This window comes from Hyla sarda, chromosome 9 (assembly GCF_029499605.1).
Source record: "Hyla sarda isolate aHylSar1 chromosome 9, aHylSar1.hap1, whole genome shotgun sequence".
Taxonomy (NCBI): domain Eukaryota; kingdom Metazoa; phylum Chordata; class Amphibia; order Anura; family Hylidae; genus Hyla; species Hyla sarda.
Genome location: NC_079197.1, coordinates 55,353,541 through 55,369,809, shown reverse-complemented (window position 1 = coordinate 55,369,809; position 16,269 = coordinate 55,353,541). Strand labels below are relative to the sequence as shown.

Below are 16,269 nucleotides of genomic sequence, written 5' to 3'. Positions count from 1 at the left end.
CTGGCGGAGGAGATGATTGCTGAAGCTGTGGTAGTAACTGCTGAAGCATAACGGTCAGTTGAGACAGCTGTTGGCCTTGTTGCGCTATCTGTTGCGACTGCTGGGCGACCACCGTGGTGAGGTCAGCGACAACTGGCAGAGGAACTTCAGCGGGATCCATGGCCGGATCTACTGTCACGATGCCGGCTGGCAGGTAGTGGATCCTCTGTGCCAGAGAGGGATTGGCGTGGACCGTGCTAGTGGATCGGTTCTAAGTCACTACTGGTTTTCACCAGAGCCCGCCGCAAAGCGGGATGGTCTTGCTGTGGCGGTAGTGACCAGGTCGTATCCACTAGCAACGGCTCAACCTCTCTGGCTGCTGAAGATAGGCGCGGTACAAGGGAGTAGACAGAAGCAAGGTCGGACGTAGCAGAAGGTCGGGGCAGGCAGCAAGGATCGTAGTCAGGGGCAACGGCAGGAGGTCTGGAACACAGGCTAGGAACACACAAGGAAACGCTTTCACTGGCACGATGGCAACAAGATCCGGCAAGGGAGTGCAGGGGAAGTGAGGTGATATAGGGAAGTGCACAGGTGAACATACTAATTGGAACCACTGCGCCAATCAGCGGCGCAGTGGCCCTTTAAATCGCAAAGACCCGGCGCGCGCGCGCCCTAGGGAGCGGGGCCGCGCGCGCCGGGACAGGACCGACGGAGAGCGAGTCAGGTACGGGAGCCGGGGTGCGCATCGCGAGCGGGCGCTACCCGCATCGCGAATCGCATCCCGGCTGGAGGCGGTATCGCAGCGCCCCGGGTCAGTGGATCTGACCGGAGCGCTGCAGTGAGGAGAGTGTAGCGAGCGCTCCGGGGAGGAGCGGGGACCCGGAGCGCTCGGCGTAACATATACTATTTGTGAAAAATACATTTACGTGTTCTCACCTTTCCATCAGGACTGGTTTTCTTGAAAACTCTGCACATAAATGTAACAATCCCAAGTTTGAGTGAGGAGAAAATAGAAATATATTAAATAGCAATATAGTAAATTAAAACTCTGCTCCTAAACTCAGAAACTGTCATGTGAAAGTATTCAGAATGGGTAGAGGTTAACATTATGTAGCTAGAACATGACGTAATAGTCTCTATTTAAGTTTATTCATTTATATCATACAATTCAGTGGGTTAATTATGAAATGAAGATAGAATGTAAAAGTTAATTGACCTACTGTGTCCTGATACATCATGGGAACTCCATGTGTCAGTCTCGCACCTGTTTATTTTTGTTGCTTCTATCACTAAATATTACACTGGGGTCAGTGCATAATAAGAGTCAGAATAAAGCTTTGGTGACACATATTGGGCCTCATTTACTAAGAGTGTCAGGTTTTTATTAGTGAGAAATGTTGTTTCACACTTGCAGGATTCCTCTCTATTTACTATGCGGAAAAGTCTGGAAAATTTTCTGACCAGCTTTTTCTAGGTGGAAATCTCCAGCCATTTATCCACAGGATTTTCTGTGAATTCAATAGTAAATAGGTCAGGTTGTAAAACCACGCCCCTTTTTGGTCTGGCCACGCCCCCTTTGTGACAGACCACACCCCTTTTTGGCTTTTCACAGTACAACGTTGGGTGTGTCGGATTTTCCTGACGCACACTGTCATACACTGGGGCAGACACTATGTGCCTAGATAACCTGGCAAAAAATGGATTCTAGCTTAGTAAATGAGGCCCCTTCTATCACTTAAAGGGAACCTGTCAGGTCCCCTAATAACTTTAAGCCCCCCCCCCAGTACCTTTAGATGTAGGGCAGAGCATTCAAGCTTTCTCTGAAGCTTTATTAGTGAATAAAATAACTTTAAAGGAAAACTGTCACCCTGATCACCCACATTAAACCCAATACACAGTGTTATAGTGTGGGTGACCAGGAGTGCAAAGAGGAGTCACTTACCAAATTTCATCCAGTGGCTCCTGTGATATTGCCCAACGAAAGTCCCTAGCTCAATTTTGTTACCTCAGGAGGCGGGGCCACGATGGCTGTCCGCCCCTGCTTCTATCTACCTCCTAAAACAATCTGCCTCTATTAGTATATTCAAATTCTGTGCTGCGCTCTGAGGCAGGAGCCAAGCGCAGTTAGTTTACAAACAGCTCTCACGTCCTAGTGACGTGAGTTGCAAGTCACGCGAGCACTGCGCTCTGAGGGCGGAGCACATGCGCTCTGGCACTGTAGCAGAGCGCTCTGGCAAGAAGAGCTCTCACGTCACTAGGACGTGAGAGCTGTTTGTAAACTAACTGCGCTTGGCTCTTGCCTCAGAGCGCAGCACAGAATTTGAATATACTAATCGAGGCAGATTCTTTCAGGAGGCACATAGAAGCAAGGGGCGGACAGCCATTGGGGCCCCGCCTCCTGCACGCAGGTAACCAAATTGAGCACCGGACTTTCGTTGGGCAATATCACAGGAGCCACTGGATGTAATTTGGTAAGTGACCCCTCTTTGCACTCCTGGTCACCCACACTATAACCCTGTGTATTGGGTTTAGTGTGGGTGATCAGGGTGACAGTTTTCCTTTAATCCCTTCTCTCTGGTGCTAGATAAATAGACATGGGGCGGAGTTGCAGCACATGTATCATGCTGTCCCCACCCTCTTTCCAGCCACTCAGGCTTGATTGACATACCCAGTAACAGGCTTTGCATGAAATGCCCAGACTCAGTGTGCCTGTCAGACGTGAGTGGCTGAAAGGAGTTCTGGGGCAGCGTGACTACATGTGCTGCAGCTCTGCCCCATGCCTACTTCTTGGTACTGTGGAACAGGGATTAAAGTTGTTTTTTCCATAGTGTTGCATTAGAGAAAGCTGTGCCCTACATCTAAAAAGTACTTTGGAGGGCTTATAGGGCTTAGGGAACCTGACAGGTTTCATTTAAAGGAGTACTCCAGTGGAACACAAATGTTTTTAAATCAACTGGTGCCAGAAAGTTAAACAGATTTGTAAATTACTTCTATTTAAAAAGCTTGAGCTTTCCAGTACTTATCAGCTGCTGTATACTACAGAGGAAGTTGTGTAGTTCTTTCCAGTCTGACCACAGTGCTCTCTGTTGACACCTTTGTCCGTGTCAGGAACTGTGCAGAGCAGGAGCAAATCCCCATAACAAACCTCTTCTGTTCTGGACAGTTCCTGACACAGACAGAGGTGTCAGCAGAGAGCATTGTGATCAGGCTGGAAAAAACTATACAACTTCTTCTGGAGCATACAGTAGCTGATAAGTACTAGAAGGATTAAAATTTTTAAATAAATATAATTTACAAATCTGTAATATCATTTGTTTTTCACCAGTATACCCCATTAAAGGAATCCTGTCAGGTCCCCTAAGCCATATAAGCCCTTCCGAGTACCCCTTTAACTTGAGGGGGATCTATATGTTCCATTATACACGCACCAGAACTTCCTGTCTGATGAAATTACATGTGCTGTTTTACATAGGCTGTTAGTAGGTGGGGGACACAATCTCCTGTCACAGTAAGTGCCGATGGTTAAACAGGCTACTGCCACACAGTCACAATGTAGAAGAAGACAGTTGAGCCTCCGTGACTGTATTCTTATTTATTTATTTTATTTTATTTCTTTATATAGCGCCTACAGGAGAATGTAGAGAAAATGGCAGAGGTGGCGCTGGCTTTAGCTGACCACATGATGCCAGACAGATGAATAGAAAGCAGGGTGAAATGTACACTACCATAAAGTGGGTACAATATTGTATAGAATACATCTAGTGTGACAATCATGTAAGGGGTTCAATAATGCCAAAGTGTGTTTACACCAGACTTTAACTTACTTGGAACCGTCTGCCATATTGATTTAGACCTGTGAAAGATAGCAGAAGGAAAATGAATAAAAATAGTAAAGTAGTTCATAGAGTGAAAAAATACAGGAGTCCATTAAGTTCAACCTATATCCCTACATTGTTGATCCAGAGGAAGGCAAAACCATATGAGGCTGATGCCAATTTCCCCATCAAAGAGGAAAAATTCCATCCCAACCCCAAATATGGCTGAATAAATCCCTGGATAATGTTCTATCCCTATAAATCTAGTATTCATAACCTATAATGTTATTATTATTCAGGAATGCATCTAGGTCCATACTGTACTCTTTTATTGAGTTTACCAATGTGGGAAACTGCTCCACTTTTTCTCCTTACAGGTTTTAATACATTTCCCACTACATCTCTATAGAGGAGATTTATCAAAACCTGTGCAGAGGAAAAGTTGAACAGTTTACCACCAATCAGATTGCTTCTTTCATTTTTAAAGGCCTCTGAAAAATAAAAGAAGTGATCTAATTGGTTGCTATGGGTCAGCTTTTCCCCTGAACAGGTTTTGATAAATATATATATATATATCTGTGGAGGAGATTTATAAAAACCTGTGCTATGTGGTGGATGCCTGTTACATATTACAGCCAACACTCATTGGTAGCTGCTGGTATTGTACTGACCACAAAGTAACTCTAGTCTATGTATCAAAACATGTGCAGAGGAAAACTGGAGCAGCTGGCCATAGCATCCAATCAGATTGCTTCTTATATTGTTAAAAAGGCTTTTTTTTTATTTTAAATAAATGAAATTAGCAATCTAATTGGTTGCCATGGGTAACTGGTCAATTTTTCCTCTCCACAGGTTTTGATAAATCCCCCCATATAACTTTTTGATTGACAGACTAATGTTTTGTTTTGGACCTGCTCGGAAGATAGCATTTGTAATAAATAATGTATACTGTATGCTTGAAGGATGGGCTTCTGTATAAGTTAAAGGGACAGAGAGGTAACTTGTGGCTCCTGAGCCCCAATGCAAAATTTGTAACACCCTATATCAGTGATCTCCAAACTGTGGACCTCCAGATGTTGCAAAATTATAACTCCCAGCAATCCCAGACAGCCATGGAAGTAAAGTAAAATAATATACAGTACAATGTACTTTACTGTAAACAGCCTCCATTTCTATTTGTACCACTTCTTTGCCTCATGTAACATATTGCAGCTTGAACAAAATTTGCCTCTATCTATCTATCTATCTATCTATCTATCTATCTATCTATCTATCTATCTATCTATCTATCTAGAAGATAAACCACAACACTCCAAAAAGATTTAAATGGTGAAAAAAAGTGTATTCATTCCATCCAATGTGATGCAACGCTTCGGTTGCCCAGTGCGGCCATTTTCATGCTTGAAAATGGCCGCACTGGGCAACCGAAACGTATCACATTGGATGGAATAAATACACTTTTTTTCACCATTTAGATCTTTTTGGAGTGCTGCAGTTTATCTTCTACATACTGTGACTTGGCCTAGGACCCGGCTGTGTAACTACTTGCACCAACTCATCTTATGCCTTTTGATGTGCTGCTCCACCTATTTGCTGTTATATCTATCTATCTATCTATCGCTCGACAATGGCTGCGAGAGGCAGCCGAAACGTCGCCATTGTTTGGTGAATAAAAGCCACATCTTTTTCACCATAGTCACCTGTGTGCCGCTGTTTTTCTGCTGTCTGTTTCGTTTGGGACTTCTGGGACTAAGTCCATCTACAGTGAGCACCAAGTTATACAATTGTGCTGCCTGTATTTTTTCCGTTCTGCTATCTATCTATCCTATATATCTGTCTCATATCTATCTACCTATATATCTATCCTATATATCTGTCTCCTATCTATCTACCTATATATCTATCTACAATCCAACGATGTGAGCAGCACAACCAGGCAGGAGATATAGTTGTCGGGTGCAAGCAGATGTAGTCAGTCCCAGTAACAGACCACACATAAATCCAGAACGAACAAAAAGAGGTTCCGCAGCACTCCAGTTAGATAAACAAACATGTGTTTATTGACCCATGGTCAGGTGCAACGTTTCAACAGCATCACGCTGTCTTTCTCAAGCAAAAGTTATGTTTGAGAAAGACAGCGTGATGCTGTTGAAACGTTACACCATAAAAACATGTTTGTTTATCTAACTGGAGTGCTGCGGAACCTCTTTTTGTGCATTCTGTATCTATCTATCTATCTCTCTCATGTCTATCTATCTATCTATCTATCTTTGCTCTCTGTTGAGTTAATGGAGCCTTATGAATATGTTTAGCAAGTACGTTGGAAAAGGCAATGATCACATCACAAACGTAATGTGAACATAGCCTAAGATGCAGCAGACTTTGTGACTGTGACAAGAATAGCAAGATATAAAAAAAGTAAAGAGAAATTCACTGTACAGTAGAGGGTGCTATGATACAGATTTTGCCTAGACATGAACCCCTGATAAAAACATGATTAGAAATCATTTATCTGCACTATATTTAGGCCAAATAACTGTGAAGTAACCAAAGGAAATCATAACTTAAAAAAAGGAGTAATAAAAGGTATTACACATTTACCAGCGTAATGAAGTCATCGAACCGTTCCTAGTCATCTAACTGTTCAGCCACTGACTGCAGCGATGCCTTAGTCAATAATTGACTGAGGTGCCAGTTTCTGCTGAAGTGACATCATGGCGTGAAGAAGTGTGGACATGATGGCGTTAGACCAGAGGAAACAGGGGAGATGAGTATGACTGTTTTTTCTATTGTAAACCATATATAAAAAATGGTATGTCTCAGGATGAACATTTTTTTTTTTTTTACTGTAATTTTTATTAAGGTATTTTCAATGACATAATCCAAAACAATACGACAAAAAAAAATCAGGCGATCATCAACAAAAAGGGCCAAGGCCCTGCAGCACACAAATGAACGCTGAAACTTACAGAACTCATGAGCGAGCTCACTAAGGCCAAGGAGGCCGTCAAACCAAGGCAAGAGCCCCTATAATGATACGGACCTACACAAATAGAACCGCAAGGCTCATTGTGGCACAATGCAGAGGAGGAACAAGAGAGACGAAAGGAAGAGGGTGAGGGGCGATAGACAAATACACACATAAAACACAAGACAGATGAGGAGGGGGGAAAGGAAAAAGAAAATAAGAGAGGAAGGATGAAATAGAGAGGGAAGTCAAGGTGGTTGTTGATCAGAAAATCGATCCCACGGTTCCCATACAGAGAGGAAAGAAGGGATAGTGTTATTCATGGAAGCTGTAAGAAATTCCAGGGAGCGAATCTCATAAATACGACCTAGCAGATCGGTCTCAGATGGAGAGAGAGTTCTCTTCCAGCACTTAGTGATAAGGGTCTTAGCAGCCAAGACAATGTGCATAAAGAGCCGAAAGAGCTTCGTAGACAAAGTGGTATGAGAAAAGTGGAGAAGGTAAATCAAGGGGTCCAGGGGGACTGAAACACCTAGAGCCTCAGAAATGAGGCTCTGCACCATTTTCCAGTAATCCACAAGGAGGGGACAGAACCAGAAAATATGGAATGCCGTGCCCAACCCCACCCCACAGCGCCAGCACTGAGCAGGGATATCGGGGTTAAGCCTATTAAGGAGCTCAGGGATGTGATACCAGCCCATAAGGAGCTTGTACTGGGTTTCCTTATAAGCAGTAGAAATAGAGGCCTTGGATGCCCTTTCTCAAATCACCTGCCACTGAGGCAATGTAATGGTAGCATTTAAGACCTCCTCCCAATGGGCCGTTTAACAGTGGGACGGGGGACCATTATCCGGGGCTGTGCAAGTAGTGAGTAGATATTGGAGAGAAGGCCCCTCACCTGAGGGCCACCACGGCATATCCGCTCAAAGCTAGTGGGCTGAGATACCATCATAGAGCCATTAGTGGAGGACATTAAGTGCCTTAATTGCAAATAGTGAAAACACTCAGATGAGGGGAGGTCCCAACGAGAAGCCAGTTGTTCAAAGGGCAGCAAGGTACGAGTAATAGGGTCGACTATATCAGCCCAACAGAAGAGGCCCCAGGAACCCCACTCCCGCACCATAACAGAAGACATACTGGAGGGAAAAGCAGGATGGTAGAGGAAAGACCGCAGAGGGGAGGAAGGGGAAAACAGTTTAAACTTCTGGGAGCAATACCCCCCCACATAACTAGAGAACCACATGGGACCCAGTAGAGGGGAAAGAGAAAGCGCCGATGCTGGTGGGTACCATAGGAGAGAATTAGGGTGGATAGGGGCCAGCCAAAGTTTTTCCAGCTCCAACCAGTGGCTATAAGCATGGTACGTAGAGCAAGCCGCAAAGTGGCGCAGGTGGGCAGCACAGTAATATTTCACCCATGGTCCTACTAGCCATCATGATTGACATCGGTAAACAGTGTCTCTTCCCATCCAAAATAAAACGAAAAATGGCCGACTAAAAAGAGCGAAGGGCCAACAATGGTACCGAGGTTGGCAACGTTTAAAAAAAATAGAGCAGTTTCGGGAGGATCGTCATTTTAACCGCCGCAATTCGGGCCAAAAAAGGAGATATATTGCGACTGCCATTTCTCTAAAAGAGCTCTTAGATCCCTAAAGAGTGGGAGGTAGTTAGCAGAGTAGAGAAAGGAATAGCAAGAAGTTACACGGACCCCTAAATACCTAATAGTAGAAGAGGACCATTTAAAGGAGTAGATAGAGCGAAGAAGGGTAGACAGGGGCAGTTATAGAGGTGGCGCCTCAGTTTTAGAGAAGTTAACTTTATAGCCAGAGACTACATCATCGGCATGAAGAGCTTTGTAGAGATTAGGTAGGGAAAGCAAAGGGCAAGAGAGAGTTAGGACTACATAGTTAGCGAATAAGCAAATTTTAAATTCCCTATCATGCAGGGAAATACCAGTGATGTCCGTATCCCCCCTAATCACAGCTGCCATATTTCAATGCATAGAGCAAAGACCAGGCGGGAAAGTGGACAGCCCTGACGGGTTTCATTGAACAGTGGAAAAGCAGGAGAGGAAGCGTGAGGGAGTTTGAGAGAAGCAGTAGGAGAAGAATAGCAAAGCAGTAAGAAAGTTACCAGTGATTCCAAATTTCTGGATGGTAGCAAATAGAAACGGCCACGCCAACCTATCAAAGGCCTTTTCAGCATCCAGACTAAGAATCAATGCCTGCTCAGACCTCCAATTGATTTAGTCAACAAGACCCACCACCCTCCTAGTACTGTCGCCACCCTGGTGGCAAGGGATAAACCCAACCTGATCCTTATGGTTCAGAGAGGCGAAGGTGAACTGCCAGAACTTTGGAGAAAAGCTTCAGATCCGAGTTAAGGAGGGCGATGGGCCTATAACTAGAGCAATCATGAGGTCCTTGTCAGGGACCTCATGATTGAGAAATATCAGCTGGGTGATAGTGGAGAATACCTGAGGAATCTTTGAGGGTCGACGGAGACTGGGCAAGTGCTCGGTCCCGTAGGCACCTGGCAAACATAGTATGGGCTTTATGACCCTTCTCATAAAATCGTTGTCTGGCAAATAGCAGCTGTCTCTCAAACCTATGGAGAGCCAGGTCACCCAACTGAGCGCAAGCAGCCACCAAGCGCCGCAGGATCGATACTGAAGAGTAGTCAATAATAGAGTCTCTGGGCTTGCAATCTGTGTTCTGAGTTCCCAGGAGTGAGCCAGAGCATTACGCAGAGCTATACAATGTCCTCGTACAACCGACTTGTGGGCCTCCCAGAGGACAGCCTGTGAAGAGACTGAGCCCTTGTTGGTAGCAAAATAGTCAGTCAGACACTTTTCAATCGACTCCCGGGAAGGCAATGATTTTAGAAGAGAGTCGTTAAGATGCCAATGACAGAGCTGTATGGAAGAAGGGGAGGAAGAGAAGGAAAGGAGAATAGGACAGTGATCATTCCAGGAGATAGGCTCAAGGGAAGCATCAGAAAGCATGCGTACCATAGGAAGGTTACCAAAGAAGTAATCTATGTAATCTGTGTAGTTTATGGGGATGAGAGTAAAAGCTAAAAAGAGCGCTCCATTGGATGGTTGATCCTCCACAAATCGTACAATGAGGAGGCCCGGATTAACCGCCGAAAATGGAAGCCAAGCGCAATTGGGCAGGAGTGGGAGGTGCTGCTGTGACCGAATGACGATCCAGGGAAGGAGAGAAAATAAGATTAAACTCTCCCCCTAGCAACCAAAAAGAGGAGGGGTACCTATGGAGTCTAGCAAGAACTCTACCATCAACCAGACAAGACCACACAAAACAAAACAAAGAACAGTACAAAGTAAGAAAACGAACCAGTGACCAACTAGCCATGTGGAGGCCAAAACCACCAGAGTGGACAATAAACCAAGGCATGGACAGTCTATTGCTATAGCCTCAAGAGGGGATATGGGAGAACACCAATCAAGAGTGACCACCAAAGAGACAAGCACACCACTCCAAGGCCATAGCAAGAGAACATTAACAAGACAGTTAACCGAGTGTAATTAAACCGTGGGTGACCAAATAATGCAAAATCACTACAGCAGTGGGAAAAGTACAAAAAAACTTGACAATAACAGCATGAAACTGCAACTCTAAGTGCAGTTATGGGAAGACCAGAGAACTAAAAAAGTCCTGACCAGGAGCAGCATGTAGAAGACACAGGACCACAGACAGCATCTCAAGGGGGAGCCTGAGGAGCTCCACCAAGGTCCCGGGGTAGAGTCTTACTTTGAGATCTGGACTGACAGGGCCGGACAGGCTGCCACACAGGAGGCAAAGGAGGATGAGTGGAGGTCAGGGCCCAGTCCACCATCTGGGGCACTGGCAATTCCAAGGTGGAGCAGAAAGGTGCAAGATTCGAGAAAGAGCAAAGAACTGCAGAGCATCCATCCTTGGGTGCATGGAGAGAAAATAGAGCGCCTAGTGAGAGCAAAGCTCTGCAAGCAGGGGTTGGACCATCCATCTCTTCCGAAGCGTCAGCCAGGACAGATCTTGGAATAGTTGAATGGGAGCCCTGTCAAAGTCAAAGTTCTTAAGTGATTTGGCTTTAGCCATGATAGCCTCCTTGAACTGAAAATCATGCACACAGCAGATAACATCTCTAGGAGCACCGGTATTAGACTTAGGGCGGAGGGCCCTACGGGCTCTTTCCAGTTTGATCTTGTGAGAGGATGGCTCCCCCAGAAGTAGGTTAAAATGGTTTCCAGAGTGACCAGAGATCCTCCTCACGGGTAGCCTCCGGCAGTCCCCTCACCCGGATGTTGTTACCTCTCCCCCTATTGTCCAAATCAGAACAGGTGAGGTCGGGTTCCTGCGAGGCGGCCCAGGAGGAAGCCAAAGGTCCCGGAGTAAGAGGGGTACCCCCCTGAGAGGGCAAGCGAGAGGTGTTGGCAGCCATGATGCTGGAGGACCTCGCCCTCTGCGGCTTGGGGGGACACAGGGGGCACCTGACAGGCTGAACTTGGGTCCATAGGCAAGATAGGAAGGGGTGCTGGGGGCCCAGATTCTGGAGGACCAGGTGGTAGCTCCTGCGGGGTGGACACCACAGTATGGGGGTGCTCAGATCCCCACGCTGGGGAAACAGGTGAGGGGGGAGCCTGAGTAGAGAGGGTAGCTGGAGGCTGCAGTGGGTCAGCGGGAGATGGTGGTAGACCCCTCACTAAGGGAGGCCTAAGATGGCGGCCCTTCTTGGGGGCAGGAGGAGGGAAGCTGCAGATCCTCAGGCAGTGTCGGCCAATCTTCACCCAGAGGGCTTGGACCCCCAATAATCAGGCCGGGTAAGGCACTCACCACCACTGCCGGCTTCATTCATTCTTCTTCATGTCCACATTTGCTTTTCTGTGATATATATATCGCTCTGTATTAGTATGGAATAAAGCACCTTATTTTTGCACCTACTCTTGGAATGCTGCGGATTACTACCTTGGATGTGTGACCGCCTTGACCGGGCTATTTCGCCGCTGGCACCGCTTTATTTATCTACCCTTTTGGATGTGCTGCTCTGTTGGTACTTTGGAAATATATATATATATATATATATATATATATATACATATATAGCTGCTAGTCATTTTATAGACTTCCTATAATTTTTTAACACTTTGGACAGGTGCTAACAATAATTGTTGAGTCCAGGAATGTATGGCCCTTATAAGACAATTATATAGGTATTCAATGAAAAAACTACCGTATATATTTTTTTTTCATATCAACTGGCTCCAGAAAGTTAAACAGATTTGTAAATTACTTCTATTACAAAAAGAACTGATAAGTACTGAAAGGATTAAGATTTTTTAAAAGAAGTAATTTACAAATCTGTAATAGTAAACTTCAGTGTCGCTCACTACACCGATCTAATCCACCACACCTGCGCACGGACACGCCGGTCCCGCCCTCGGCCCAAAGCAATGCAGAAGAAAGGGATTGTCCAGCGCAAGGCTTGCGGATAAAAGCTTGTTCTTTATTGGAAAATTCACAGAGATCACTCGACAGAGGAGAATGTCTGACGCGTGATCTCTGTGAATTTTCCAATAAAGAACAAGCTTTTATCCGCAAGCCTTGCGCTGGACAATCTCTTTCTTCCTAATTTACAAATCTGTTTAACTTTCTGGAGCCAGTTGATATGAAAAAAAAAATGTTTTTTTCATGGAATACCGGTTTAAACTTTTCACTGATTCCCTGGATAATCTCTTTATCACTTTAGAACTTTCTAACAAATATTGAAAAAATTGGCATGAAAAACATTTCTTTATTTTGAGGGCCTTATTGCACCCACAAACTTTTACAAAGATTTACAATAATATTGTGGGAAGGTAATGCTATGCTGTATGGGGTGTAAGTGGTTGACGTGAATGTCAAATACTGTACAGAACTTGTGGCAAATGGAGGTAGAAAGTTGACTGCAACATGAATCATAATTGTAATCTGCATTAATGTGTTTTGTAAGATGTATGTAGGTGGGTATGAGTGATTGTGTCAGAACAATTAGTTCTTGTGTAGAGGAGGTTCTAGAAGTGTGGTTGAGCAAACAAAGTCACCACACTTTTACCACTTAATGCCCATTTCTCTTATGTCAGATCTGACATGCATTTGACAATGACAAGCTGCACGCCATTGCACATGAATGGGGTTTCCACATCCACCTTCAAATGCAAAGGAAAATCTCAGTGCAGTACTTTACTGAGATCAGAGAGGGTCTTAGTGTTCAAACCTCTACCAATCATGAGAAAGGGCTGGGATATGTTGCGCTTAGCACATTTGCTCCCGGCTTTGTGTCACATGATAAAGACACGGAGCAAGGCTCCATCATATGAAAAAAAAAGGGATAGGAGTGCACAGCAGCGCTGACTTTGCCAGCTCAGTTTTCTGATCGGTGGAAGTCTGAACAATCAGAACCCTGCTGATCAAAAAATTTGACCTGTCCATGCTAGCACTCTGTGATCCCCGGTTGGCCGCAATCTCTGTCCAGCTGTACTAGACAGGCTCCATAAGTCTATGGAGATCAACCAGTGCAGTGGGATGGAGATCACAGCCAGCTGGGGAGTGAAGCGCGCTGTCACATGCTTCTCCTAGTGATATCTACAGATTATTATTGGTTTGAACACTGAGACCCTGAGAGATCAAACTTTGACATTTTTCTAAATGACAGGGACACTTTAAGTAGTGGGCTAAGCATATGGTACATTTTATCAAATCTGAAATAAGAATCACACATTTGTCTCAAAATAATAAAGGGAACCTGTCAGGCTACTTATACTTCTTAGGCAGTTTTTAGTGAGGCCAGAGAACAGTCACCAGTATTCACTGCTACTGCTCCTGCCAACTTTTTTTTATGATTAACAGATATCTCCCTATGCTCAGTGATAGGAAGAAATGTGTCAATCATCAGTGGGTTGGCAGGGGGAGTAGCACCAAGGAATACTGGTAACTGTTCTCTGGTTTTAATACTTGCATAGTTTCTTTTTTACTTCCAGTCACTACCAATAACCAATGACTCCAATGAACAGTGTTCCAGTCACTACCAATAACCAATGACTCCAATGAACAGCGTTGGCACCTATGAGGCGTCATTCTCCACTGTATATAGCTATGCACTCGGAGGTAAAGCTTTCCGCTTTGTCTCCACAGCACCATCTCCAGTACAACACAATGTAATTCTATGGCGCCGGCTAAGGTGTTGGAGACGGGTGGAAGGCTTCATCTTCTATATCTGCGTTACATACAGCGGTGAGAATGGCACCTCATTTCTGCATTTATGCACTGGGTTTAAATCGTCCATGGGTTTAAAGCGTCCACATGGTCAAAGCTTATTTATTGAATTTTTTTTTTTGGGTGGTAACTATCTATGTGCCAATTAGGCTGGGTTCACACATAATGTTTTTCCAGCATTTTTATCCAAAACCAAAACCAGAAATGGGACTAAAGCACAAAAAAAAAAAAGATACATCTTTCCATTATAGTTGTATTTATTGTTGGTTCAACTGCTGGTTTTGGCAAAAAAAAAAAACTTGATTATTATATTTTACTTTATTGTCAACTGGGAGGATGGCCCAGATCTTTGTAAGGGTTCATTGTCAGTTTATTACAGCAATGTACATCGACATGCATAACAGTTATGTTACTTTACAGACATTTACAGACAAAGTGGCCTAAAAAACTGCAATGGTCATGTTGTCCTTCTGTTGACTGACTATTGACTAATGTTGCTCTATAGCTAAAACCTTAAAGCAGAGTAAATATTTAATCTCTCCATCCAGAAGAGCAGTATTATTTGCAAAAAAACTCATATTCATTAATAATAGCTATTGAGAACAACAATATGATACAGGAAATCCACTAACATACATAAAACCACATTTCAGTAATTTTGCTATCGGCAAAGTCTTTGCAACTTCTTTCTGATGTTTAGAGGTTTATAATATTTTACTAAATAGATAGTATATAGCTATAGTTGATATTTAGAAAACATTCATAGAGAATATCACTTTCTTCCATTCATTATATACCATAAAGCAAATTTCTTTGAATCGAAAGTGCTTTCTTTTCTGCAGACAAAATAGTAACGCTGTGTCAGTATTTTTAGGACTGACACAGAGAAAAACTACTGTATAATGGAAAAATTTGCAGCTTTATTTGTGTTTTGGACCTACCCTTGGCTTTGCGTAAAATACTGATGAAAATATTGGCCAATATACTATGTTTGAACCCAACATAAAGAGTGAGGCCAATCAGATTGATATATAGTATTGTGAGAATACAATTAGTAGAACTTATTGAAGTGGTATTCCAACCTCAAGATGTTATCCATAGGATAGAAGTTACAAAGCACATAAGTGGGGTCTAGCAGCTGGGACCCCATCAATCCCGATAACTGAGACCCAAATGCCCCTGAAATGAATGGTGCACTACGTGTGTGTCGCCAGTGCTTTATTCACTCTCCATGGGGCTGCTGACCACTGCTGATCACGGGATTCAGCAATGTTTGATGGCCCTATAGAGAATGATGGGAGTGTTGATCATGTACAAGTGGAGAGAACCATTCATTTTATAGACAATTTTGTCCCTAGTCTTAGTGGGGTCTGACCGCTTTAAATCCCACCAATCAGCATGTTGTCTCCTATCCTATTGATAGGGGAAAACATATTGAGGGGGGAATACCCCTTTTATTTATATTTCTCCTTTTTTAGGAGTCCAGTGGGTAGTCCTATTTGGTTATTGACAGCTTACACTGATATAAAGAAGGTTGTGGGACCACTTACTAGACTCCTAAGCCCAGAAAGAGCTTAAATGAATAAAATAAAAATAAGGCCATGTTCACATGACAGAATTTTTGAGCAGAATCTGATGAAAAAAATTACACTTGGAAACTCCATTGCAGCAGAGTTTTTAATGGAATTCTGCTGCACCGTGCATACAGCGGAATTTCTGGGGCAAATATTTCTGCCGTGGAAATTCGTATTGGTGTCCGCCAAAAGAAGGAATATGTTATTTCTTTCATTAGAATCTGATTGCAAAATTCATTGTCATCTATGAAGATGGCGTAGTTCTGATCGGCCTCATGCCATGTTCCAGCTGGTGCTCGCTATTTCCGGAATGTCTGCCCTTGTTTTCCCAGTGGACATTCTGCAAGTTTTACACCATGTGAGCATGTCCTTATACTGAAACATTTCCCATAAACCTATATAACAATCTGTGCAACTCTGCCCACTGCCCTATAACTCTGCCTACTGTCCATAGATTGCACAGCATTTCTAAGTTGGCAGGTTCCTTTTAAATTCAGTCAATTGGTGGTGGCATAGATCATGCACTTTGTAGAATACAGATGAAAGAGCTGGAATAGAACTTCAAATGTATTGATGTTTGTGCAAAAACAAAGATCGCAATTCTCAAGGCCATCGATCTTCTATGGCTCCTTACAGATTCAAAAGGGGTAAAGAAGTGGGACATGAAAGTATTGCTTTGAG

At 43.8% G+C, this 16,269-nt stretch overlaps 2 protein-coding genes across 9 annotated transcripts in view; one reads left to right on the top strand and one right to left on the bottom strand.

The window, feature by feature from the left end:
* Nucleotides 1–16,269, top strand: part of LOC130291123 (phosphatidylinositol 3,4,5-trisphosphate 5-phosphatase 2B-like) — a 131,604-nt gene that overhangs the window by 11,516 nt on the left and 103,819 nt on the right. The window lies entirely within an intron of this gene.
* Nucleotides 1–16,269, bottom strand: part of ARR3 (arrestin 3) — a 42,981-nt gene that overhangs the window by 26,236 nt on the left and 476 nt on the right. For 6 of the 7 annotated variants that reach the window (XM_056539575.1, XM_056539576.1, XM_056539571.1 and 3 more), the window contains exons 2-3: nucleotides 3,804–3,832; nucleotides 916–946 (exon numbers count right to left, since the gene is read on the bottom strand). In XM_056539575.1, coding sequence (XP_056395550.1) covers nucleotides 916–946; nucleotides 3,804–3,820 — 48 coding nt within the window. In that variant the 5' untranslated portion in view covers nucleotides 3,821–3,832. Of the gene's footprint in view, nucleotides 1–915; nucleotides 955–3,803; nucleotides 3,833–16,269 lie in introns of those variants that run through there. The other variant, XM_056539574.1, reaches the window with a different exon arrangement.